General features: G+C 45.2%; 1 protein-coding gene across 1 annotated transcript in view; it reads right to left on the bottom strand.

Moving 5' to 3' along the window:
• Positions 1–2,625: 2,625 nt before the first annotated feature.
• The window catches only part of TSGA10 (testis specific 10), a 74,659-nt gene continuing 50,184 nt past the window's right edge, over positions 2,626–27,100 (bottom strand). The window contains exons 16-20 of the mRNA XM_054973492.1: positions 24,719–24,928; positions 18,521–18,723; positions 15,953–16,061; positions 14,318–14,448; positions 2,626–3,560 (exon numbers count right to left, since the gene is read on the bottom strand). Of these exons, the coding sequence (XP_054829467.1) occupies positions 3,536–3,560; positions 14,318–14,448; positions 15,953–16,061; positions 18,521–18,723; positions 24,719–24,928 (678 nt within the window). The 3' untranslated portion in view covers positions 2,626–3,535. The remainder of the gene's footprint in view (positions 3,561–14,317; positions 14,449–15,952; positions 16,062–18,520; positions 18,724–24,718; positions 24,929–27,100) is intronic.

The raw sequence follows: 27,100 nt of genomic DNA, 5'->3' as shown, positions 1-27,100 counted from the left end.
CCTTGGTCTGGGGAACTGCCGAAGAGATGTCCATCTCGAGAGCCTTGGCCATCCTTGCCATCTGGTCGGCGTAGATGCGGAGGTCCTCGAATGGCGAGTCCGCAGATGGCACTAGCTCCTCAGCTGGCGATGGTTCGGACCAGGACTCTGACTGGTAGCCGCCAAAGCTCTCCCCATCCTCCTCATCGGAACCGAGCTGGGATTCCGGAACCTGGAGCGGAGGGGGAGCCCACGCCGACCTCGATGTCGAAGGCCTCGGTTCCGACACGGAGAAGCCCGCAGGTGCCCCCTCCCATTGGCAACGGTATGGCGAGGGGAGGTAGGAAGCCTGCCGATGCCGGGACGCAGTGGACCGGACTGATCGGACACTGTCCCCGGAACCATGCCGCTCACGACCGACCAGAGGTGGAGACGGACGGACAGGCGACGGACGGCTCCGACGAGGAGACGGGCTCGGTTCCAGCCTCGGCGACCGAAGGGCGAGCGATGGTCGGCTCCGACGGTGCGGGCTCGGCTCCGGCCCCGACGAGAATTCCGCGGGCACGGTCTCGAAGGCCATCGGATCCGGCACCTGCACGGAGATGTCTTCTGGCTCCGGGGAGCCCAAGTGAGGGGAAGGCGTGTGAGGAAGCACGATGACCTCCTCCTGAGGAGCGGGACGCGGCGACCGATGATGCTTGGTCTTCTTCTTCTTCTTCGCTGGTTCCGAAGAAGACCTCGGAACCGACGCGCTCCTCGCCTTCGAAGGGGACCTCGGCTTCGACCTCTTAGGCTTCATCGGAACTGATCCGGACGTCGGTTCCGACCGGGGACTCGGTACCAGGATCCTCGGTTCCGACGTAGGTCTCGGATCCGACCTGGTAGATGACGCGCTACGGGGCGGCCGCACCGGTCCCTGCGCTGGAGAGGCCGCTCTCGACGCCGAGGTACTCGGGGGACGCGGTTTCGACCCCGACCTCGCGGAGGCCACTGAGCCAGCTCTGGAATGCCGTTCGGCAGAGGGGCTTGGGCCGGCCTTGGAGGAGGGCAACGGAGCGCCTCCGGACATGACCTTCTGCCACAGGGAGGAGTTCAGTCGGGCCTTGCGCTCCTGCCGGGCCTTGCTGGTGAAGCCCTGGCAAATCTTACAGGCCGTCACATTATGGGTCTCCCCCAAACAGAACAGGCACAGTTCATGGCCATCGGTCTTGGCCATTTTCGTGTGGCATTGGAGGCAATGCTTGAAGAGAGCCTTTGAGGCCATCTTCAGGGGCACGCGAAAGGAAGGTCAAAAACAGTCCGAGTCAAATTACCGAGTCCACAACAAAGTCCAAAACGAGATCCGAAGAATAGTCGAGGTCACGAAGTCCGAAGTCAAAAGCCAAGCAATCAGTCAGAATAAAGCACGAAGCACAAAAAAGCACAGAGCAACGAAGCTCACGTTCTCTCCAAGCGGCGGCAAGAAGAGAACTGAGGGAAGGGGCCGTTGGTCGCTGGAGGATCACGTGACCGTTTGGGCGGGAAAACGGTCGCTGAGGCGCGCGACAAACGGCCCCTTCGGAGCCATGGAAGCTCTAGAAAATTCTCCGGCGGCTGGCCTGCGCCTGCGCAGTCCCCATGTGTGGAGGCACAGAAGAACGAAGATGAATAACATGTATCTAGTATTCTTTTGCTTCAGGACTTGCATCCTTCTATAGCATTTTTCTGGAGAAGTTTTACTGAACTCTTATGTCTTCTTTGAATTACAGAGTAACACCTGATATTACTGCCAGTTTTGACTGTTTAAAGAGTTGGGTCTGATACAGACACACCTAAGCAGCATCAAAAGAAAAAGTTATTCCGAATCCGTAACAATTTCCTTTTCAGTTATCAGTTTTATAAATAATAGATTTCCTGCAAAATTCACAAGCAAGCTCTTTTACAGTATACTGTTTCTCAGACCAAGCACAACATCTCAAAAGTCTAATGTATGCCATGTGAACCACAGAAATGTAATGCTCACAATCTTGTAAATATGTCTGAGTCCACCAGCAAAGAGGGCCATATTGGGGTGTTTTCAGGGATTAAATACCTTCTGGGCCCAACACCCTTGGCTGAATGCTCTGCTGGGCAGGCTTGGAGTTGCCTGTCCCTTCCACAGAGGCAGGGCAAGCAGCCTTCTAGCTAATGAGCAGAGAGTTCTCAGACCAAGTATAATATCTACTGTATGCTGTCTGAACAGAAATTTAATGTTCACAATCTGATCTTGCCAATTATGTCCTGTTGACATAAGATTTGCTCAAACAATAACAGTTTTACCCCAAAAATTCATTTATTCTATTGTTAAGGGTTAATCTCAATATGTTCCTTGTCACAGTTTTCTGTTTAATATTAATTTTAAATACTTTTAATTTGAGGAAATTAGTAGCTTAAATTAAAATGAAAAATTTCAGAAACAGTACATACACTGTTAATTATAATTAATTTGAGAATAATAACTTATTTTTAAAAAGTAGTCTAGGTAACACAGGAAACTACTGAAGAGTACTACAACGTTTTTGAAGGAAAAATAATGATAAGGCCATAATCATTATTTTGTCCACCTTCTCCAAAAAGACCCATTGGATGAAATGTAATTAGAAATATTCATTAAAATCACAAAAAAGGTCCATTGACAGACTCTTTATTTAAAACAAATTTAATTAAAAATGAGCTGTTTTAAAGTAATAACCCTGTTATATCTGTGTACAAATAATAAAGAGGTTTTAATCAGTTAAATCCATATTTTGATTGATAAGGGACAAAAACAATTTAATAAAATGTACAATGTGTGAATCTAAGAAGTACATGATACGGCTATGTTTTACTTGTAAATGTGTGTCTTTGAAAATATATAAAGAACAGGTGTTCATATTTGCAAATGTCACTACATTACAAAATACTTAACTTCATTACTGAAATATATTGCCCAGTTACCTGATATAGACTTGCTGTATCAGCAAGTACATGCTTAGAATTGATTATACAACTGCAGGGTCAGAGAAATATTACTGCACATGCATATATGGTATAACAACCTGATACTTGTATGTCCACAGAAACCTTACTGGTTTTTTTACTTTGAAATTGAATTTTTCTCTTTAGCTTCAGATTTTTATTCAAAATTCAGTATGTACCAAAATAATATCCATCATCTTAAAGAGGATGTGCGTCTTTTCAAGTTTCTTCATAACTAACACAACTAAGTTATAACAGATGGATAAAGAAATAAGGACAAACTATTTAATCATTTACCATTTTCCTCTTTACAAAGACAGTAATAGCTTTCTTTAACAATTCTCACTCAATCACGTTTTCTTTTCCATTGGATACTTTAATAATGGATATTTAGTTATATAAAATATCAAAACACCTTTTATTCATGTGGCCTAAATAAAATATTTGGGTTTTCTTCAGTTAATGTTTTGAACATTATCCAGCATCTCTTGGATTAAAGCAATTGTTTTAATAAACCCTGAAGTTAATTTAGCACCTGTATTTTTCTAATAGATTTCAGGATTTCCCATATCTTCCTCAATTAGAAGTCCTTCGAAATGCATTTCCTACAAAAGAGGGAAAATTGTAGCATTTTAATTGTTTTACCCAGTGCTGACTATTGCCACTTAAGTCAAGTGGTAAACACATGTTCCTTTTTTAGTTCTACCTATACGACCCTTGATAAACAGATTTTGAGACGTCAGACTTACATAATGTCCTCATAAATTTGTGTACACAGATACAGACACAGCAATCACTTTTTTCCTTACACTGCTTGTGTCTGCATTTGGTCCAATAACTCTTTAAGATATAATCATTCATCTTTCAGAAAAATAAAATCCTATAAAGTAATCCTCCCTAATCTAAATCTATGTGAAATGGAATCCAGCCTAAGGTTAGGGACTGGTGAGAAAAGATCTTTGGGTATCCTTCACTCCTGTGGTTCTACAACCCTTTTTTTTTATGTAAGGCTCAATTAATCAATTTATCTTCCTAATACAAATCTTTCAACAATATAAACTAATCTATTCTGCATGCAATCTGTTTTTAATCAATAAATACTGAACAGTTAATCTATTTTCATTTCCATCACTTCTCCTCAAAGAAAAGTGGTCATTATAAACATAATCTATTCATTTGTTATCTTCCATACTCTCTCTTCCGAACAGACCCAATTTGTTTTTATCAGTGAATATCAGTGAGATCCTATAGCAATAAATAACGGCTCCCAGACTCACCTGGGGGCCTGAGTTGCAGGCGATGCGAGGGGAGGCGAGCGGGGAGGCGGCATGGGGGCTGCCATGTTGGGGAGGGGTGGGGAGTGTCCAGGGGCCAGGTAACTCCACCCAGGCACATCCGGCGTAGGCCCCTGGTCAGGTGGCTGATCCCCACCCCTCAGCACTTGGCCGGTGGCGGCATCCCACCCAGCCCTCCCTTTTGTCACAACTTTGGACTGAGCAGGCTGTGGATTGGGGCATTGGGCACCGATCCGTTTGGGGGGAAACAGGGCCCTCAGGCTCAGTTTCCCTATTATGGGGATCCCCATAAGGGGTCTGGGGAGTGAGGAGTGGCCGGTGCATGCCCAGACGGGGGCTGTCAGTCCACCTCACTCCCAGGTGACAGGGGATGATCCACACAGGGGTGTACACCCACCTGGCATCCCACTGACTGTCATCCCATGGTTCCCCCCCTCAGCAGGGGTCTGAGGGGGTGGGTGGTTCATTGGCTTGGCAGGCGGGTCAGCTGATGCCCGGATCTGTGCCCTATGCGCGCCTTTGCTCCCTGAGCTGTAATCTCAATAAAGTTGTGGCCTCTTTACCTCCAGCACTGTGTCTGAGTGTTTCTTGTTGTCGTGCCCCCTCCCCCCTCTCCCCCCCCCCATTTAGCACTCGCCTGCAACAAGTTCAACCATGAATGAGTCTGGTACTTCCAAATTTCTATAGCATTCTTAGTTGTTGTTTTTTAAAAAAACCTTATTCTTATACAATCTCTCTGTAGTAGTTCCCCATCTGGAATGCCCTGCCTGAGGAGGTCAGAAAGGCCCCCGCTCTTCTGTCATTGTGCTGAATGTGCAAAACAGAAATGTTCAGAAGGGCATTTTTCAAACATAATATAATGTAATAGCCCAAGAGGTTCCTTTTATAAGGGAACAGGACTTTAGTCTACTGCAGTGTTTATTGTATTGAATTACATTTGTAACCTCATGAACTAACTGTAGTCTGTTGCAATATTTACTTTATTGCATTACCTTTGTAATAGACTTTCTTCATGACGGTATGTCATGCTTTTGGCAGATTTTTGTTTATCTACACTGTTTTCCAATCCTGTAATCCTAGTCCTACTACATTGTTTATTAGATTTTTTATGCGGTCTGATTTGTAACCTGCCTTGAGTCTAGGGTTGCCATCCTCCAGGGAGGGCCTGGAGTTCTCCTGGAATTACAGCTGATCTCCGTACTACAGGCATCATTCCCTGGAGGAAATGACAACTTCAGAGGATGAACTCTAGGGAATTACATATGCACTGAGCTCTCTTCCCTCCTCAAACTTCCTTACCATTGGTTTCCCTCTTTCCTATCCATTGCCCAGTTAGTTCATGAGGGAAGGAGAAGGGAAAATTGGCAGGAAAGGTTGTGGATGCCATAGGGCTTATTTTTAAGCTCCCTTGTGTTCCCAGTAACAAATATGGGGGTTTCCGAGCATGCTCAGAAGAACTCCATCACCAGTGGGATTTAGTTTTTAATTCCTCTTGGCTGAATGGACTGGAGCAAATGTGAATTAAAACTCAGATCCAAACATTACTGGTGGCTTTAACTCATGACTAGCTAATTTCAAACTCTCCTCCTACCCCAACCAAACTGGCCACAAAGCAGGGTTTGTATGCAGAGTTGGATTAATTCATTGATTGACCTAGTGTTAGTAGACAAATACTAAAATGATAGAAACATTACTGTATCTTCCCTCCTACTTCTTATTCCAAGGATCAGGGAAAGAAAAGTCTGGTAATTAATAAAAGGAACCAATTCTAATCAACAGCTAATTTAACTCATACTATGTAGTGTGTATGTGCTATTTTTCTTCCGATGCTAGGGGCTGGTTACCAAAAGGCATAGGGGCATTGACAATGTGTAACATGAAACTTCTGATAAAGGATAATGCTGTTTTTATTTAAACAAATTAATCTTGTATAAAATACACTCAAAGGAACATTGCACACTGACATAGGGGGGTTAACCTCTTACATTTCAAAAGTACTGAACTGTAATATTAGCACTGCTATTGAAGTAAAGAAAGCACCTATTGTTTCTCAGTACCTCTTCTCAAAGTCAGATCATAAGTATTTTCTTGACTTTTTAATGATATATAGTATGTCACTTTTAATTTATGGAGAGATGTAGATAATTCTATGTGACACAATCAAATCTAGGTACTTATTATATGTAGATAACCTAACTAATGGGCCTTGGGCAGTAATTCTCAAAAATTGTATTAGCTGCAAATGACCAACAAAGGTGCTGTTATTATGTTTTTAGATTTCAGGAAGTTGAATGTGGATATAACTAATCATGGAAATAAATCCCAAAGAACTCACAAGACCTTACACCACAATACTCTGCAAGAAGTATTTTTTTATTATTTTGTGATGTATGAGAAAACAGAGTTGCGCTTACCGTAACTGCTGTTCATTGACGTCTTCTGTGCAGACACACATGGGGGACTGCGCCTGCGCAGGCCTGCCGACCGGATTTTTCTTTCTAGCAAACGTCCACTAGGGGGCGCACGTCCGTCCCAATGCGCATGCGCGGCCATTTCCCACCCGAGCGACATTGGGCGACGTCGCCCCTTTTCCCCTCAGTTTCTCCTTTGCCGCCGAATGCCTTCACATCATCTGGAAGAACACAGCGGGGTAGGAGGGAGGGTTGTGTGTCTGCACAGAAGACGTCAATGAACAGCAGTTACGGTAAGCGCAACTCTGTTTTCACTGTCCGTCTTCTGTGCAGCCCCACATGGGAGACTCACAAGCCACTTACCCAGGAGGCGGGCATGTGTTCTCACCGAAAAAGAGACTGAAGCACTGCACTACCAACAGCAGCCTCTTTCCTTTCCCACACATCTAGTGCGTAATGTTTAGCGAACGTGTCAGAAGACGACCACGTTGCAGCCCTGCAGATGTCTTGCAAGGGCACGCCCCTAAGGAAGGCAGCAGAAGCAGCCTGTGCTCTGGTGGAATGAGCTTTTAGTTCCAAAGGGCAAGGTAACTTAGCATGCGAATAGCAGGCCCTAACAGCCTGAGTAACCCAGCGAGAAATTGACTGGGCTGTAGCAGCCTTTCCTTTTCTGGGCCCATAATAGCACACAAACAGCTGTTTGGCACTCCTAAACTGTGACGAACGTTGTAGGTAAAATAAAATAGCCCTTCTCACATCCAAGGAATGTAAGGCCCTTTCAGGGCCACTGGAAGGGTCAGGAAAAAATACAGGTAGGACAATGTCCTGTGAGGTGTGAAATTGAGTGGACACTTTGGGTCTAAAACGAAGGTCAGGCCTCAGCACCACCTTATTCTGATGGACCTTCAAAAAGGGAGGGTCCCACCTCAGGGCAGCCAGCTCGCTAACCCTACGGGCAGATGTAATGGCAATCAGGAAGGCCACTTTACAGGATAACCATTTTAAATCACAGGTAGCCAGTGGTTCGAAGGGCGATTTCATAAGCCCCGCCAACACTACCTGCAGTGACCACTGGGGAACAATTTCCTTGACTTGTGGAAACATATTATACAACCCTTTCAAAAAAGACTTCGACAAACTGTGGGAGAACACCGTCTTCCCATCTATTTTAGGGTGGAAGGCTGAAATGGCAGCCAAATAGACTTTAATAGAGGAATTAGAGAGTCCCCCATCCTTTAGGGACAGGAGGAACTCAAACACAGAAGACAACTGGCAATCCCAAACATTAACTTCGGTGTCAGCAGCCCAGGCCTCGAACCGCTTCCATTTAGCTGCGTATGACCTGCGGGTGGTGTCCCTACGGGCATTCAGCAAAATTTCAGCTACCCTGTCAGACATCCCGTCCGTCCCCGAATGTGCCAAGCAGTGAGGTTGAGTTTGGGTAGGTCGTGATACCAAACCCCTTTGTCGGACAGAAGGTCCGGGTTCAGAGCGAACCGATAATATGACCCCTGCGAAATCTGCATGACATGTTGGAACCATGCTTGTCTGGGCCAGAAGGGGGCCACCAGAATTAAGTGCGGCCCATCCCTGTGGATTTTGCTGATGACCCGAGACAGCAGTGGGAACGGAGGGAAGGCATAAAACAGGTGCCCTGTCCAGCGTATCTGGAACGCGTCCCCTAGGGAATGGCGACCCAGTCCTCCCCTGGAGCAGAATTGCGGGGCCTTCCTGTTGGCCTCCACCGCAAAGAGGTCTACGTCTGGGAACCCCCAGTCCAAAAAGATGGCGTTCAGGTAACTGTCTGCTACGGTCCATTCGTAGCTGTCGGATCGCATCCGACTCAGCGTGTCCGCGATGACATTGGTGGTGCCAGGAATATGGACCGCCTGAATGAACACGCCTCTGTCCACGGCCCAGTTCCAGATCCGAACGGCCTCGTCGCAGAGGGCCTTGGATGTAGTGCCCCCTTGCTTGTTCAGGTAGAACATCATGGTACAATTGTCTGTGAGCACCTGAACTGCTTTCTGCTGCAGCATGTCTGCGAAAGCGATAAGGGCATAACGGACCGCTCTCAATTCTAGCAGGTTAATGTGATCTTCCCGCTCCTGCTCTGACCAAACCCCATGTGCCCTAAGGGCTCCACACTGGGCTCCCCATTCTATCGTGGAGGCATCAGTCGAGATTGTGATCTCGGTCTGGATGGACCCAAAAGCAACACCCCCAAGGAGGTTAGCCTCATCCAGCCACCATCGTAAGGTCCGGAGAATCCCTCTGGGGATGGAATACCGTTTATTCTGGGAATCGCGCTCAAAATCATGAACCGAAAGGAACCACAGCTGGAGAGGTCGCATGTGCAACCTGGCCATAGGGGTGACAGCTGTAGAAGAGGCCATGTAGCCCAGTAGCCTCTGGATAGCGGTTACGGACTGGAACCTGCATTTAGAAAAAAGGGTCACCATCCTGCCAATCTTTAAGGCACGCTCCCTGGGCAAAAAACCTCTGTTTACAGCACCATCCAGTTCCATACCGATAAACAGTATTCTTCTGGATGGGGTAAGGTTAGACTTTTGCAAATTGACCAAAAGCCCTAACCGGGAGCAGGTGAGCATCACTGTACTAATCTGGGCCATGAGTGCATCAGCAGAGGGAGCTGCTAGAAGCCAATCGTCAAGGTAGGGATAGATGGTACAACCCCGTTCCCTCAAATAAGCCACCACCACAGCCATACACTTAGAAAAAACCCGTGGGGCTGTTGAGAGACCAAAGGGAAGCACTTGGTAATGGTAGGCCTTATTGTTACATAGAAACCTAAGGTACTTCCAATGATCAGGATGGATGGCAATATGAAAATATGCATCCTTGAGGTCCAGGACAGCGAACCACATGTCCTCGGGCATTAACTGGAGGACCGTGTTCAAGGTAAGCATCCTGAACCTCTTGACGAGAACGAATTTATTCAGTTCCCGTAGGTCTAAGATGGGTCGTACCCCTCCATCTTTCTTGTCTACTAAGAACATCCTGGAGTAAAAGCCTAAGGGGGGGTCCTGAGGGAGCACCTCCCGCACAGCCCCTTTCTCTAGCAGTGCTACAACTTCAGCCTGTAAGTTATGAGAAGAGGATTGTATTGAGTGGTCAGGAAGAGACAACACTGGGTAAACATCAAACTGAATTTTATATCCAACTGTAACGATTTCAAGAACCCAACTATCGGACGTAATCTCCGCCCATGCAGAGGCAAACTGAGCCAATCTGTTTCCAAACACGACAGACTGTTCGAGCTCTAGTCAGAACTGCTTTGGTTGCGTAGCTGACTCTTTGGTATCGGCGGCATGAGGGCCGCGACGAGGGCGGTAGGCAGGCTTCCAGCGCTGGTAAGAGCCTGGTGGTTGGAATGGCCGGTAGGAACCATAGCGTGGATACGGCTGGTACCGGTGCTGTCGTCCACGATAACCCTGGGCAGGGCGATACTGGCCACGATTCTCGGTGGGTGGCCTGGCCGGGAGAATGCCATAGGATCGGGCTGTAATACGATCCTTGCGCTTCTGCGACAGGTAGTCATCTGTTTTGGTAGAAAACAGGGATTGCCCCTCAAATGGCAGGTTCTCCACCTTATTGCGTGTCTCCACGGGCAACGCAGTTGTGCGGAGCCACGAGTGCCGGCGCAAGACGATGGAAGAAGCCAGTGCCCTCGCAGAGGTGTCAACTGTGTCACGGCCCGCATTTATTTGTTGCCGGGAAAGCCTCAGGGCCTCATCGAGGATCACCTTCGCCAACACTCTCTGGTCTGCTGGGAGTTTCTCCAGGAAGGCCGCCATGCGGTTCCAAAGGAATATCTGATACGCCCCCATGATGGCTGAATAGTTGGAGATTTTCAGCGTGAGGGCAGCAGAAGAGTATAGCTTCTTGCCCAACGAATCCAACTTCCTGCTCTCCTTGTCAATGGGTACCGCATAGGACCCCTGGCGTTGGCGGGTCTGCATTTCCTCCATAATGAGGGAAGAAGGAGGCGGGTGTGCAAAGAGGTATGCACAAACATCATCCCGTGTCTTGTACAGGGCCTCCAGCTTGCGGGACGTCGCGTACACAGAGGCCGGCTTCTCACAGATGTCGTGGATGATCTCCACCAAGCCTTCAGTGAATGGGAAGGCAATAGTTGGAGGGTTCCCGGACTGGACATATTGAAGAATTTTGTCCTTTGGCTTAGGATCTACGGCCGATATCTCGATGTCGAGAGAACGGGCCATCCTGACCATCTGCTCAGAGTAGAGTCAGTAGTCCTCAGATGGCGACACACGACCGGTCCCAATGATGACATCATCTGGAGATGGGTCAGATGGAGGACTGGGACTCGGGCCCTGGTAGGGTTCAGCAGGATAGTAAGGTGAACCGTGTCTGGGAGAACCATAGTGGGAGAACTCACTTCGAGTGTCACCCCAGCACTCCCTGCCAAATGATGGAGAGCTGGCATACAGGGAACCCTCTCTGTCAAATGCAGCCCGTGGCAGGTGGTAACGCCGGTCCACACGGTCCGCATAATCACCCGCATGCCACTGCTGGGCCAGAGGTGGCGCGTCGGGCAGATCACCATCATCATCAGACGAGTGGTGCAGCGGAGGCGACAGGTGCGGCGACGGAGTCAAAGGCCTCTCCCAGAGGACCTCATCTGTTTGGACCGAAGCCGATTGACTGTGCTTCGACTTCTTCTTGGACTTTTTGCCGCCCTTGTCAGCCGAAGCCGGATCCGAGCTTCGGTCCCTGCCAATCGAATCCGATGTCTTCGGATCCGACCGAGCGCCCGTCTTCGGAGCGAGGTCGGTGCGCGCCGACTCAGCAGGCTTCGGAACCGATGGAGCCGGAGCCGATGGCGGATCCGATGGTTTGGGAACCGACCCAGCCGGGATGTTCGGTTCCGATGACGCTCTCGGCACTTTCGGAGCTGGCGTGAAGGTCGGTTCCGACCTCGACGGGGACCTGGAGCGGTGACGCTTCCGAGTCGGATCCGACGTTGGTGCCAACGGCTTGCGACCCGACGCGGAACTCGCAGTCCCCTTCGGATCCGGGGTTAACTGCCGGGCATGGCGACGATCCGGGGAGCGGGAACGCGAAGCGGACGCGGCCCTCTGGGACCCTTTCTCAGGGGGGGTGTCACCCGTCCCACCAGCCGGTGGCGGTCCCTCCAGGGTAACGGGAGCCCCCGAAACCCGCATCGCCCGTCTCCACAGTAAGGTGTTCAGCCTATTAGCCCTCTCAGCCCTGGCCTTCGGGGTGAACCGTTGGCAGTGCTCACACTTCCCGACGATGTGTCCCTCGCCGAGACACTCGAGGCAAACGGCGTGACCGTCCGTCCTTGTCATCTTAGTGGAGCAGTTGGAGCAGCGCTTGAACAGCAACTTCTCAGACATCTTCGCAGGATCCTCACAGGAAAAGTTTCCTCACAAGCGGACAGCTAGATCTTTACCGGTCGGCGGCAAAGAAGAAACTGAGGGGAAAGGGGGCGACGTCGCCCAATGTCGCTCGGGCGGGAAACGGCCGCGCATGCGCATTGGGACGGACGTGCGCCCCCTAGTGGACGTTTGCTAGAAAGAAAAATCCGGTCGGCAGGCCTGCGCAGGCGCAGTCCCCCATGTGGGGCTGCACAGAAGACGGACAGTGAACAATCTTGGATTTGGGATTATTTTAGAAAGAAGAGGCTAATGAGGATGCTTTGGCATAAGTTGAATACTATTCATATTAAGAGAGAGAATTTCTCTTGTCTCTGCATGTTATGTAATGTACTCTTAATAATGAAGTCTTAATAAACCAGTAGAGAATTGGACCTTGTGAATAACTTTATGATCCCCCTTTTGACTTTGAAAACATTGTGTAAGGCTAGTTCATGCAATCATGCCATGTGGCAGCAATGGTACAATGGCACTTTGGACTGGCTCCAGTTTATGGTAAATCAGATAAAGGAAGCCAAACTTCAGATGCTGAATCTGTCAGAGATCATCTTCTGACAGCCTATCATGGCTGCTCAAAGGTGGCAGTCACAGCCACTTGGTATAGTGGTGTAGAGCCAGTTTGGTGTAGTGGTTAAGAGCACAGGTATCTAATCTGGAGAACCAGGTTTGATTCCTCACTCCTCCACTTGAAGCCAGCTGGGTGGCCTTGGTCAGTCACAGCTAGGAGGTCTCTCAGCCCCACTCATCTCACAGGGTGTTTTGTTGTGGGGATAATAATAACATACTTTGTAAACCACTCTGAGTGGGTGTTAAGTCATCCTGAAGGGTGGTATATAAATCAAATATATTATTTTCAGCATATGCTGCTGACCGTCACACAAATTATTTTACAGAAAATGAGGTTGTCATGAGCCCAGTAGTCACCATGTGTTGGCTATTCAAGTGAACTGTCCTCAAAAGACCAATCCTGAGATTTGAATTATGAGGCCAGGGAAAAGATTTAAATTAATTTGTCAGAAAAACACTAGTATATGGTTAATGTGCCATAGTAAAGTCATGCAGAGCAAAATTAAGTTGGCTGTAATGTATTGTAACTGAAACAGCGGGTAGTTTAGGTTCATCTCAGAATTAATCTGTGGGAAAATTAGAGATTATCTTCTGTAATAATGTCACACACATCGGGGATTCTGTCTACATCTTTCTCTTGAACTGTTTATTTGATGTGCACAGGATAGAAGCTGTTGGGAAACTGAGGGAAGGGGAGATAAAAGACTGTATCTGGGAAACTTCAAATCTTTCACATGGGAGAGAACACTGTTTCCTACAAAGAACTGCAGAGAGGTGTCGCTTTCCCCTTCTTTAGAGCACTATAAGTACCTTTACGATAGCAATGATACCAGTTCCCCTCACATCTCAGACTTCTTTGCATGTCTACCAACCAACAGATCTCACAATAAGAGTGGGAAAATACCATCAAGTATAACAGTCCTGGAAGCAAATAAAGGGTTAAGGAATTTGTTTATTCTTGCCATGGTCATGCTCCTTCTAAAGGAACAGGTTTATAGCTTGGGGATCCTATTAGATCTGTTAAGATTTTCAGTAAAGACCCTCTTTTATGTGTCATTGCCCTCAAAGGTGCAGCATATAGCTACTCGGTCTTTAGAATGCAGATCTGCTCTGTTGCCAGTAGTGCCTTTGTTCAGCTTCAGTTGGTGCAGCAGCTGTAGCGTTTCTTAGCAACATGATCTGGCTATAGTTATCTAAGCTCTGATCACATGCAGACGGGAATACTGTAATGTACTATAGGAGAGGCTGCCTCTGAAGACTTTTGGATGCTTCCATCACTGCAAGATATAGCAGAGACTGGCACAAAGTACGGGAAATATACCTCACATGCTGAGTTACAATTTGGTTCTACGTGTAGTTCAAAATGCTGGTTATTAATTTAAAATTTTAAATAAAACCCAGAAAAGTTACTTGGTGAGAAATAGCTATATATCTATTAACAAAAAGGAAATATCTTTTCATACTATTTACTAGACTTTGTCCTGACTTGTACAGTCTCTGATAGAACTTATTATAAGATTTTATGTTAGCAAAACCTGCCACAAATAATTTTTTCACAACCAATAAAATAAGGAATACAATGTTTCCACATGCCCAGAGGTTCAGAGCTCAAACTTTTCATGACTGAGCAACATGACATTCTCACCCTTCCAAAGATCTGTCTAAATTCCTGTCAGGAGAACGGTGGTGGGAACGTTCAGGTGATGGTGGCCTTATTGTAGAAGTTAAATGGTATGAAGCTGTAAGACTCTGACAACGAAGTTCTTGAACTGCACGCTCCCTAAAAACACACACATTTTGTTTAAATAAGATAACACAAAATAAAATGGTGAAGATGCTTTTCAAGGTTTTTCTTTGGTTATAGACAAGCTCACTGAAGATGAATGGGGAAGAAAAGTTACATGGGATATGGGAGCCATTTGGAAGAAGGATTCATGAAAAATTTGGTGCTGCTGAGATTTAAATTTCCAAACACACTGAGTTGGAAAAGGTTGGGAACATGAATGGCAATTAGGTTCAATGTTAAAGCCCATTAATTTGCTATGCTATCCAAAGAATAGCAACAAGTGACTGTGTTGCTTTCCAGTTTGGAAATACCATACTGCTCATTCCCAGTTTGCAAACTCCTCTTTGAAGTCTTTGCCACCTTACTGTATTTCTTCAGGCAGGTTTTTGAAAAGGTGCCACTATATGTATATGTGTGTGTGTGTGTGTGTGTACAGAATTTACAAACAATTCTGAATATTTGTCATGCTCTTTTCCCAACATTTTATGATTAAGGATAGATTATAGAAACTATTTGAACTCTGTATTACAAATTTTTCATTGTAAATGGACTGTTTTAATAGAATTAATCAACAAAATTCCAATACCTACTGTTGGTCACATTTATTTATTTATTGTCAGATCAGATTACTCTGTAATGATGTAATTCATGCATGTCTTTAGTTGGATGGATCTTAAAATTTTCTGATACCACAAGTTTTTACTTATATATACAATGTAAAGTTTTCTACTGTTTGTCATGTTTGTCAGAGTTATTTTTAAAATTACTTATTTATACATTTTATCCTGACTTTTTATTATAAATGATACTCGAGATGGTGTACAACATCACTCTAAAAAAAACTTCCTAACTAATCTAGAACAGCAGCCAGCAAATATCTAATATACAGATAAAATACATAGCAGTTAAAAAAACTACTAAAACTTAGAGCAGTAAAGTCAGGAGTTTTTACCAATTTAACAAAATCACAAAATAAAACCGATTACTTCAATAATCCAGGGCATGATAGCCTCACTGTGGCTATGACTAGTAGAGCATACAAAACTAATGTCAAAGCACAGGCAGGTACACAGCTGTGGAAGTAGTCCTTCAGGTACTTTGTTCCTAACCTACTTAGGGCTATAAACATAAAAACCAGAACTCTAGGTCCAGAAACAAACTGCCAATTAAAGTAATAGGACACAAAATAGTGTTACATGGTTTCTATAGCAAACACCAGTGTAAACCATTGCAGCTATGTTTTGAGCTAGATTAAGTTTTTGGATATTCTTCAAAGGCATTCCCAAGCACAGCATGTAACAGTAATTTATCATGGATATATAACTGTGTATAGGTCAGTCTTTTCCAGCAACGTACACTTAGTTCTTCTGGATATATGCAGCCTTAGAATTATTGTTCTAGCTGTATTATTTATCATACATCTTTCTAAACAAATATAATTGTATGTTATTTAATTAGGAATAACATTTTAAGAGATGAAAATGCGAACACAACTTGCCTTTCAAAGCGTTCTGTGCCCAACTGTCTTTTGGTGATATCTAACTCAGATTCCAGCTGAGTTATTGTATTTCTGAGTTGCGAAAAGTCTCTACTATGAATAGCACTACAAAATACATAAAATTACTGTTTGACTTGACAGAATATTGTAACTATTCAAATACAGTAAAATAAACAGTAAGACTAGCTAATTAAGATCAGCCTTTAGTGTATTTGACATAAGAAGTATGGGGAAAAGTGGTTGGGTGAAATGTGATTCTCTGGTGTGATGTTGGTCCCTCTTGCTTCACTTTGGTTCTGGGGGGGATTCTATTCCTGTGCTTCAGTTTGGTTCTGTTAGACTTTCTCTGGCATGATCTTAGCTTGCATTTGGGAGTGTGCCATGGCCATGGCAGCTTTGCCCCAGTGTGTTTTTGCAGAGGGAGTCAGCTTTGACTTTTTCCCCATAGGAAACAATGGAGTGGTTGGGGGCACTTTATTTGGAGGCCCACAGAATTGGCCCCTGGAATCCAATCTTACTGAAACTTGGCGGGTCTTTAGAGAAAAGTCAGGAGTAGGTTCTCTGCAAATTTGGTGGAGTTTGGTTGAAAAATTATTCCTGTCCCTTCTCTGCAAGAAGGGTAGGAACTGCTGTTTCTTTGACAGGAAACAGCAAAATAACAGTCAAGTCTTTTACCAAATTAATTCAGTGGCTTGAGTTTGGAATACTGACTCTGATTTGGTATTGTCTATTTTGATCCAGGAATGCCAAATTTTACCAAATCAGTAAAAATTAGGCTTTCCCCCCAAATACCAGACCCAAACTGCACAACCCCAATCTCACAGTGTCGCTGCCTGATTAATCTGTCAGCAGTTTACCACAAAGGCATGATCTGATTGATAAAGCCTTGCACTCAAAGAGGATGTTTATAAAAAGGCTTTGGCTGCCACTGATACTCAGCCTCCATACCAGCCTGATAAAACACTCCCCTTGTCTTCCATGGTTGCTTCAGTTCTGGCCATTCTGAAGTCAAAAGTATCCATACTGTTCAGGAAGTCTGTGTCTCTGGCCCTCTTGATTCACTACAAATGCTCCAGAAGGAAGAGACAGGTTGGCTTTGGTTCCACATTCATCTGTATCTCCACCAATTCAGACTCTGGATGTTTCAGCTCACTGCAGCAATTCTGAGCCTCCTGCTAATGCCTAGTTCTAAGGGTAACATGGACAATCAGCCGCAGTTCCACCTTCAGCTTTGCAGCTGCTGGTTCTGATTTCTGCTGTCAACTCCAAGGGTTTTGGAGCAGATGTGTGACTTGCTTTTGCTACCTTATGCTCCATTCCCATACCAGAATATCTTGGGAGTTGATCTACAATTATTTTGACTGCAAACTTAGCAGGATGCTTCTCTTCTTTCCATTCTGGTACAGCCTACTGAACCACTGAGGAATGACACCTTGAGCCACCTCAGTGGCTTGCCTACAGCAGAAGATTTAGTGCCCAGCACAGCTGCAAGTGCACCTCCAAGCCCCATCATTATGTAGGCAGTTCTCCTGTCATTTCCGTGTATGTTTGTGCCAAGCCTTGCTCACGCTCCCTTCCTGGCTTTCATGAATACTGTTCTATACACCATGTGCAGGAAGCCATGGTAGCATAGTAGTTAAATAATTGAGGTTGATGCAGCACTTTGTTGGGTCAAATCTCACTACTGCCATGAACTCACCAGGTGGCCTTGTGTAAGCCACTCCTCTCAGTCCCAGCTCCCATCCGTATCGTGGGGATAACACTGACTTTGTACACCACTGTGAATGGGGACAAATCTGTCCAGAAGAGCTATATACAACTGAATTGTTATTTAATTAATATTATTAACTGTCCCTGAGTTCTGAGCCTCAGAACTATTGCTTTTGTTCAGTGTATTCCTGACTGTATAGTATCCACTTAGTCCATCTTCTCCTTCATGAGCATTTCTTGGTGGATGTCACTGCCAGATGTGAAGCATTTTGTACCTGGCATATTAATCTCAGGTGTGAAGCATTTCATCCCTCCTGCCCCACTGAGAGCATTCTTGGACATCCTCTTTGTGTTTTTGGTGGCAGCACAGAGAGAACACAAGTGCTCTCCCTCCCAGACAGTGCCAGTTTTGGCTAGAAGCCACCAAAAGCGGGGGGAGCGCTACTTATCTTTAGAAAGCTCTGGAAATTGTCTCTGTGACCCAGTCTTCTCAGTAGACTCTCAATGAACAACAGTTACAAGCAAGCACAAACCTGCTTTATTTTTTCCAGGGCAACAAGATGCATGATCAGCTTTGTGCATGATGGCCCCTAGATGGTTAATTTATGGGGGAAGTTTTTATAATTCAGTTTGCTTCTACACTAAAAATACTGTTCTCCAAAGCTTCAGTCTGCTTGCTGTTCAACAGTTGTTCAGTTAGCTGGCTGTCAGCTCTACTAGCACTTTTTCCTCAGCTCTATAGAATCTTCCTTAATTTGCTAATAGTACAAAGCCATACTAACAAAATAAATAAATAAAATAAAGAAATTGCAGGTCAATTTATCCATTGTCATTTCTTATGGTTATTTACTCACATTTTGTTTTCAGCCATAGAAAGCTGCTCTTTAAGAAGCTGAATCTCAGATTCTTTTTCCTGGTTTATCATCTGAGATTGAAATTCCTTTTCTCGATTGGATGCTAACAATGTCTCCAGGTTTTTTATTGAGATTCTTTCATTAGTGAGTTGTTTTCTAAGGAGCTCTCTTTCTGAGTGAGATGATTCCCATTCATTCTGCAGCTGAAAACCGAAAGGTAAAACATCTTCAATGTTCTAATACGAGTACAATGAGATTTATCTACGTACCATATTAGAAAGTGACGAATTAAATTTCATATCAAACACTATCATCCCTCTTCCTACCCCTATAGTTTCTCTAGATGTTAAAATACTCATTTCCCCCACCCCTCCACCTAGTTGCCAAGAACTGTAGCTTCCACTGTCATGAACATTTACAATATTTACAAACTGTGTAAAATCTAGCATAGTAACATACAGGACATGATTCAGTTGAAGTTAAACAGTTTTTATTAAGTTGAACACTTTAAATTTTTAGTTCACATTTAAAACACCTCTTCTGTTCTCTAACGCAGAATGATGTTCTGTGTTCAATGAGGGGTTTCATTCTCCATAGACCACTCTGATTCATTGAAGAAATTCTTCCTACTCTCATCAGGTATTTGGTGTTCTTCATGCTTCCGCATTACATTTGCAGAATGCAGATGATTTTCACATGGACTAGCCATAATCCTTATTCATAACTGAGTAATACTATCAGATGTGCTAACAAATTATCATTTCAGGCTGCTATACAGACATGCATTTACTGCATAAGAAACTCTCGTACACTGGATATACAGCATAATGCATTCCCCCCACCCTGCCCCAAAGTAGACTGTGACAGGATTAGATGACCATCTAAAATCACCATTGGAGATACAGCAGTTATGTTGGGAATCTTACAAGTGTCATTCTCTTCTGTCATGAAAGGGTTAATCAGTTTGTGTTTTAGCTAAGCATAAATTAATTAGCATGAGGCCAGTTAGAAGTCGAGTAACTGTTCCCGCCAGGGCAAAGGGGAGTTGCATGCCTAATGACCAAATCAAAGAGTTTTAGATTTATATTAAAACACACTAGTGGCTATATGATGGAGCAGCCTCCAGGGAGGCTGTTCCATCAAGGGCTCAGCTTTGCCACCTGCTCACCCCACCCCCTGAGTGCTCTGGCCTCAAAGGAGCTGCTGCCAGGGACTGCTGCTGAAGCTGCCTGTTCTCTACTGACCAGGGAGGCTGTTCCATCAAGGGCTGAGCTTTTCCACCTGGGCCATTTTCATACTACTTACCTGCTCCCGGAACATTGCGAAACATCACGCATAAACCTTGGAAGATAGCGTCTTCTCGCGAGAGCTTTGCGTGACGTCGCAGGGAGGGCGGAATACAAATACAATAAAATAAAATTAAAAAATGTTCCAGGAGGAGGTAAGTAGTGTGAAACGGCCCTGCTCAGCCCCGCCCCCTGAGTGCTCTGGCCTCAAAAGAGCTGCTGCCAGGGACTGCTGCTGAAGCTGCCTGTTCTCTACTGACCAGGGAGGCTGTTCCGTCAAGGGCTGAGCTTTTCCACCTGCTCAGCCCCACCCCCCCTGAGTGCTCTGGCCTCAAAGGAGCTGCTGCTGGGGACTGATGCTGAAGCTGCCTGTTCTCTACTGACCAGGGAGGCTGTTCCATCAAGGGCTGAGCTTTTCCACCTGCTCAGCCCCAACCCCCCTGAGTGCTCTGGCCTCAAAGGAGCTGCTGCCCTGGACGGATGCTGAAGCTGCCTATTCTCTACTGACCAGGGAGGCTGTTCCATCAAGGGCTGAGCTTTTTCACCTGCTCAGCCCCGCCCCCTGAGTGCTCTGGCCTCAAAGGAGCTGCTGCCGGGGACTGCTGCTGAAGCTGCCTGTTCTCTACTCACCAGGGAGGCTGTTCCATCAAGGGCTGAGTTTCTCCACCTGCTCAGCCCAGCTGGTGTTGTGCTGCTATTGTTGTACACTGAATTGTGATGTGGGATTTGCGGAGGGTGGTGGATATGAGAGAGGAGACCAGGGTGGGGCTGGGGATCCCAGCGCTCTGGGGTCAAGGGAGGTATGGCGGTGGGACGCGGGGTTGGAAAGGAAGGTTGCGGAGACATGGTAGAGGTCGGTGCCCTTCCTACTTGCGTCCCATCCCAAGGCATGCTGGTATCGGGGCTAGGAGGTGTAGCCTCCCCCCGGCACTGATGTTGTACAACGCCAGGTCCATTAATAATAAGACCAAAACGTTGCAAGATTTCATTGCAGCGGAAGGAGTGGACCTGGTGTGTGTGACCGAGACCTGGGTGAGACAGTTGCCTTGAAAGAGTTGGCTCCCCCACGGTTCTCGGTCCTTCATTAGTCCTGTACAGATGGTTGGGGGAGTGGAATGGCAATACTCATTCAAGAATCTTTCTCCTTCGGGAGGAGGAGGAGGAGGATTTCTAAGATGTATAAACTTTTACTGAAATGGCATACAGAGGCTGAGACGGTCAAAACGCAAATGGTGAAGTGGGCAGTACATTTCAATAAAGAAATTACAATGGAGGCATGGGAATATTTGTGGGAAAATACAATGAAAATATCTACATATGTAAATTTAAAAGAGAATGGGTATAAGATGTTGTATAGGTGGCATTTAACACCGAAAAAATTAGCAAATGTAAGTAATGCCATGTCAAACAAATGTTGGAAATGTAAAAAACATGAGGGTTCTTTCTATCATATATGGTGGACGTGTGAAAAAGCCAAGCTTTTTTGGTCTAGAATCTATGCAGAAATGTTATTAATTATGAAAAGCAACTTGCTGAAAAGCCCTGAACTGCTACTGTTAGGATTAAATATGGAAAAAGTTAATGTAAAGGACAGGACACTGGTATTTTATATGACGGTGGCAGCAAGATTACTATATGCACAATATTAGAAGCAAGAAGAGATACCAGAAATTGAAGATTGGATTCAAAAACTGTTGTACATGGCGGAGATGGATAAAATGACAAGAAAGTCGAAAGAACAAAATCTAAGTGAATTTTTAAATGACTAGGGAAAGTTTTAAAACTATTTGGAAAATAACTGGGACGTGAAAGGACAACTGTGGTCTTTGGACAGCTATTAAGATTTATAGAGAGTATGTATGAACTTTACCTTTGATAATAGGGACAAATATTAGAATAGAGATAATGATAAGAAATAAAGAGGTTATAGTGCTGTTGGGGGTCTAAAAGAAAAAGGGGTGGGGGAAGGGTGGGGACATATACATATATAAAGGGGTAAATATAGGTATATTATGTATTCTGTATTCTGGAACATGTATGTCAACCTACCAAATAAAAATCTTTAAAAAAAAAAAAGTCTTTCTCCTTCAAGACTCTCCCTGCTCCAAAGATCCCTGGTATTGATTGTGTTGGCCTAGCGTTGGGATGCTGAGGAGAGTTTGGCTATCTACTTGGTGTCCCGACCGCCTAGTGCACCAGTAGCTACCCTGTCGAACTTGTTAGAGGCAGCGTCGGAGTGGGCATTGGAGCATCCTAGACTGTTGGTCCTGGGTGATTTCAACGTCCATGTTGATGACACTGCCTCTTCTCAGGCTTTGGACCTGGTGTCTTCCATGACAGCACTGGGACTCTCCCAATTTGTTTCAGCTCCTATGCATCAAGCGGGCCACATGCTGGATTTGATCTTTGTGGCAGAGATTCAGGTGGACCTGGACACTATTAAAGCAGTGCCACAGTCGGACCACCATGTCCCGAGGGCTCGTCTGGGTGTGCCAGCCCCCTCTTGCATGGGCGGTGAGCAGATTTATTCTCACCTGCAGAGACTTATGGATCCAATTGGCTTCCAGAATGCCCTGCGGGATCCGATGCCCCCTGGCGGTTCGTTGGATGAGCTGGTGGGGGACTGGCATGACCGTCTCTTGAAAGCCATCGACGAAATCGCTCCCAGTCGCCCTCTCCGTCCCCGCGCCAGACTGGCTCCCTGGTATACAGAGGAGCTATGTCTGATGAAGTGGGAACTGAGACAGCTAGAGCGAGTGTGGCGGCAAAATCAGGGCGAAGAGGCGAGAACATCTTATAGAGAGTTTATGAAAGCTATGAGGTGGCTGTGAAGGCAACAAAGAAGGAATACTTTGCTGCCTCCATAGCGTCTGCAAGCTCATGCCCAGCAAAACTGTTCCAGGTAGTTTGGTCCTTGGTTTCCCTATTGCAGGGAGACCGTCAAATTGGAAATTTGGCTATTAGCTGTGAGGCTTTTGGGAGCTTTTTTGCAGATAAAATCTCGTCCTTCCGTCGCGATCTGCCAGCCACGACTGATATAGTAAGGAAACTGGAGGCCCCTTGGCTGTCTTCCAGCCCATTTTTGAATCACTTTGTCCTGGTCTCCCAGGAGGAGATGGACAGGATCTTGCGGCTGGTGAGGCCCACTACATGCTCCCTGGACCCCTGCCCATCGTGGCTGGTGAAAGCCAGTGCCAATGGCTTGGGGGTTCAATTGGAGGTCATTATTAATACATCATTGAGCGGTGCTAAAGGAAGCAGTAGTGAGGCCTCTTTTGAAAAACCATCTTTGGACCCCACTGACCCATCCAGTTACCGCCCAGTATCGAACCTCTCATTCTTGGGAAAGGTGATTGAGTGGGCGGTGGTGGATCAGCTACAGGTGTTCCTGGAAGAGACCTCTGTCCTGGACCCATACCAGTCCAGGTTCCGTTTGGGTCATGGGGCGGAGACAGTGTTGGTTGCCTTCACGGATGATCTCCGTAGGCACCTGGATCGGGGTGGTAGGCACTGTTAATCTTGTTAGACGTTTCTGCAGCATTCGACATGGTCGACCATGAGTTGTTGGCCCACCACCTCACCGATGTGGGGATTCGTGGGATGGCCTTGCAGTGGCTTGTCTCTTTTCTTCACAGTCGGGGACAGAGAGTAGCAGTGGGGGAGAGACTGTCCGCACGCCAGCCTTTGGAGTGCAGTGTCCCACAGGGAACGATACTCTCTCCCCTGTTGTTCAATCTTTATATGTGCTTCCTCACCCAGTTGGTGCAGAGTTTCGGACTGGGTTGTCATCAATATGCAGATGACACCCAGTTGTATCTGTTGATGGGTGGCCGACCTGACTCTGCCCCTGACACCCTGTTGAGAGCTCTGGAGGCTGTGTCTGGGTGGGTAGAACAGAGCAGGCTGAAGTTGAATCCCGTGAAGACAGAGGTCCTGTACTTGAGCTGTGGACTGTCGGAGGCAGGGATCCTTCTCCCGACCTTTGGGGGGGGCACCACTTGTGCCCGTACCATCGGTTAGGAGTTTGGGTGTGATTCTGGATTCCTCCTTGTCTATGGAGGGCCAGATCGCAGCTGTGGCTTGGGCAGCTTTTTTCCACCTTCAGCAGGCCTGGCAACTGGTGCCCTAACTCTTGGCCCAGGACCTAACGACAGTGATCCATGCAATGGTCACCTCCATGTTAGACTACTGTAACTCGCTCTATGCAGGGCTGCCCTTGGGCTTGATCTGGAGACTTCAACAGGTCCAGAATGCTGCTGCATGTGTCCTAACTGGAGCTTCGTGTAAGACACACATTACACCTATCTTGCAGCAGCTTCACTGGATCCCAGTAGAATTCCGGATCCGGTTCAAGGTGTTGGTTTTGACCTATAAAGCCCTAAACAGACTGGGACTAGCATACCTAAGGGACCGTCTGTCCCTGTATGTGCCCCAGAGAGCACTTCGTTCAATCGGAAAACATCTACTGGTGGTCCCTGGCCCTAGGGAGGCTCCACTGGCCTCTACCAGGGCCAGGGCCTTTTCAGTCCTTGCCCCAACCTGGTGGAACTCTCCGTCTGAGGACACTTTGGCCCACCAGGATCTTGTGTCATTTAGGCAGGCCTGTAAGACAGTGATGTTCTGCCAGGCATATGGTGGAGGCTAATTTTAGTCCATCATTGCTGAGCCTTCCACCGGTCTCTCTCTACAAGGGGTATGGAGAGTCCACTGATGCTGGTGGCCTCGAAAGGGGTACAGTATTTTATCTGTTGCTGTTTTTATGATTGATTTTAAGTTGTATTTTAATCAATGTTGTACTCTGCCCTGAGCCTGCTTGTGGGGAGGGTGTGCTAAAAATAAAATAAATAAATAAATAAATAATGTTTCTGATTTTTAATCTTTGCTCTAAACAATGGCTACATTATATACTTACACGTTCTATTTCCTGTGTTGAGCTGGTTAGTTGACGAGTTAATAATTCTTTGTTAGTGTCCAATTTAATGCACAGTTCCCGTGTAGATGTCAAATCTGAAAGTAAAGAAACTTTCTCCAGCTGGACTTTATGAAGCTCTTCTTCCATTTTTACAAGAGACTTGCCTAAAGTAGCAATCTGTGACTTGTAGGCTTTTTCTGTTGCTAAATGCTGCCGAAAGATTTGTTGATAAAGGCAATTAATATTCAGTTTAAATATATAGAATGTATTTAGGAAAGAAAATTATTTTTTCTAAATGCAAAGTAATTTTTCTGAAAGAAAATTTTTTCCTAACACAAACATTTAAACAATTCTATAGTGATTTTTTTTAAAGACTGTAAGCAGGTCCTAAAACAATTCAATTATTGAGCACAATCCTGTAACAGCAGAATCCATATGAATTTCACTAAATTGTATGCTTTATGTGCATTTTAAAGAATAATGGTTTAGGTAAGTAGGGGGACCATATAAACATACTAGTAAGATGGTAAGAAATCACTGTGTTTTTTTCTAGATAGTCCTTGGTATCAGATACCATCCAGATTTATATAAAGTGATAAAATCTTATCCTTTATTTTGGCTGCAAATTCATATTTTAGAATATATTTAACTTTCATGTGGGAGCAATACCATCAGGAGTTTAGACGGCAACAAAGAAACTGGAAGGAGATTGAGACTTGGAAAAGCAGCATGAAGGAACTAGAAAAGATCCTTAAGTGTAAGGAAATGTTGCTGGAGACCAAGATCAAGATAATTTACACTCTAGTATTCTCCATTACTATATATTGATGTAAAAGTTGGACAAAGAAGAAACCTTACAGGAAGAAAACTGATTAATTTAAAATGTGGTGTTGGAGGAGAGTTTTATGGATACCATGGGCCATCAAAAAGACAAATAAGAGTATTCTAGATGCAATTAAGCCTGAATTCTCCTTACAAGCTAAAATGACTATACTGAGGCTATTGTGCTTTGGTCACCTCATGAGAAGACAAGTCTCTCTGGAAAAAATAATAATAATAGGAAAAACTGAAGGCACTAGGAAAAGAGGAAGACATAACATGAGATAGATTGACTCAATAAAGGAAGCCATGGTCTTCAGTTTGCAATACCTGAGCAAGGCTGTCAATGATAGGATATTTTGGAGGCCATTAATTCATAGGGTCACCATAAATCAGAAGTGACTGACAGCACATAACACACAAGAAATAAACATCTACATAATGTTTTAATCCAGCACAGTGGATTGGATAGTCCAGAATTCAGAAGTCTGCAGAAATATAATGGAATAATGCACCCACCCCCTCTCCAAAAATCTCTAGAAGACTGATGTGAGAGAAGCCAAGGAAGGTAAGCATTGTCAGCAGCAATTGCTGACATTTTCCCCCTTATTAATATCCAAATAGATCTTGATATACTGTTATCTTGCTGGGAGTTATTCTTTTTTTGTCTGCTCAACGTGATCATCAATTAGGGTAAGAGAAGGAGATACACTGACCACTCAAATAGATAATTTCTTTATCTGTGGAAAGGCAATCAGACTGAAATTGTGTAACTCAACAATTCAGTGCTCCAATAATATTGCTATATCTGAAAAGAAATAAGAGTGGGTGGGAAAAGAGACCACTCCTGCTTCACTTTGCGGCTTCTGAACCTCTTCTGCTACTTTACAGCAAAACAGTTGAAATCTATTCTGAATCTGTATAAGACCTTCAGCCTTAAGTGAAGCAAAGGGCACAGATACTGGCTTTTCCCTGATGAGAGAAAATTATCCCTGCAGCAGTATAACTGGACTGTAAGACTCAGGCTAGAGAATATGGAAGATAGAGTCCATATTCAAAGAGAGAACTTCTTGGACCGACACAGCTAAAATTTAGCCATTACCAGGCATTCAGTTCTAAACTCTTTGAAGAATCCTCTTGGTAGAGAAGTTAGATAGTAAAAGCGAATGTGAACTTGTTGAAATAGGTGAGATACCAAAAGCATCTCTTACACATCTGTTACCCCAGGTCAATCTATTCTGTTGGGCAATGTGGTGAACTCAGCAGCAGCTAGCGTCTTCTTCCACAGTTAAGCTCTGAGTCTTAAAGCTTCGCAGTAATGTTATTTCCTTTTTGGATAATGAGGTTTTGTGAGACAGTGATTATCTTTAGGTCTTTTTAAGTCTGACAGGAATTCATTTTCATAGTTTTCTTCATTTTATATATTTGCATAATTCACCCTTCAATGAGAGAATAAAATGTGGGATTCGCTGCCATATGTAGTGATGCCCACAAACATAGATGGCTTTAAAAGAGGACCAAACAAATTCATGGAGGACAGGTTCCTTGGTGTCTACTAATCAT

This window comes from Eublepharis macularius, chromosome 3, assembly GCF_028583425.1.
Source record: "Eublepharis macularius isolate TG4126 chromosome 3, MPM_Emac_v1.0, whole genome shotgun sequence".
Taxonomy (NCBI): Eukaryota; Metazoa; Chordata; class Lepidosauria; order Squamata; family Eublepharidae; genus Eublepharis; species Eublepharis macularius.
Note: the sequence above shows the minus strand (reverse complement) of the source record. Positions and strands in the feature narration are given on the sequence as shown.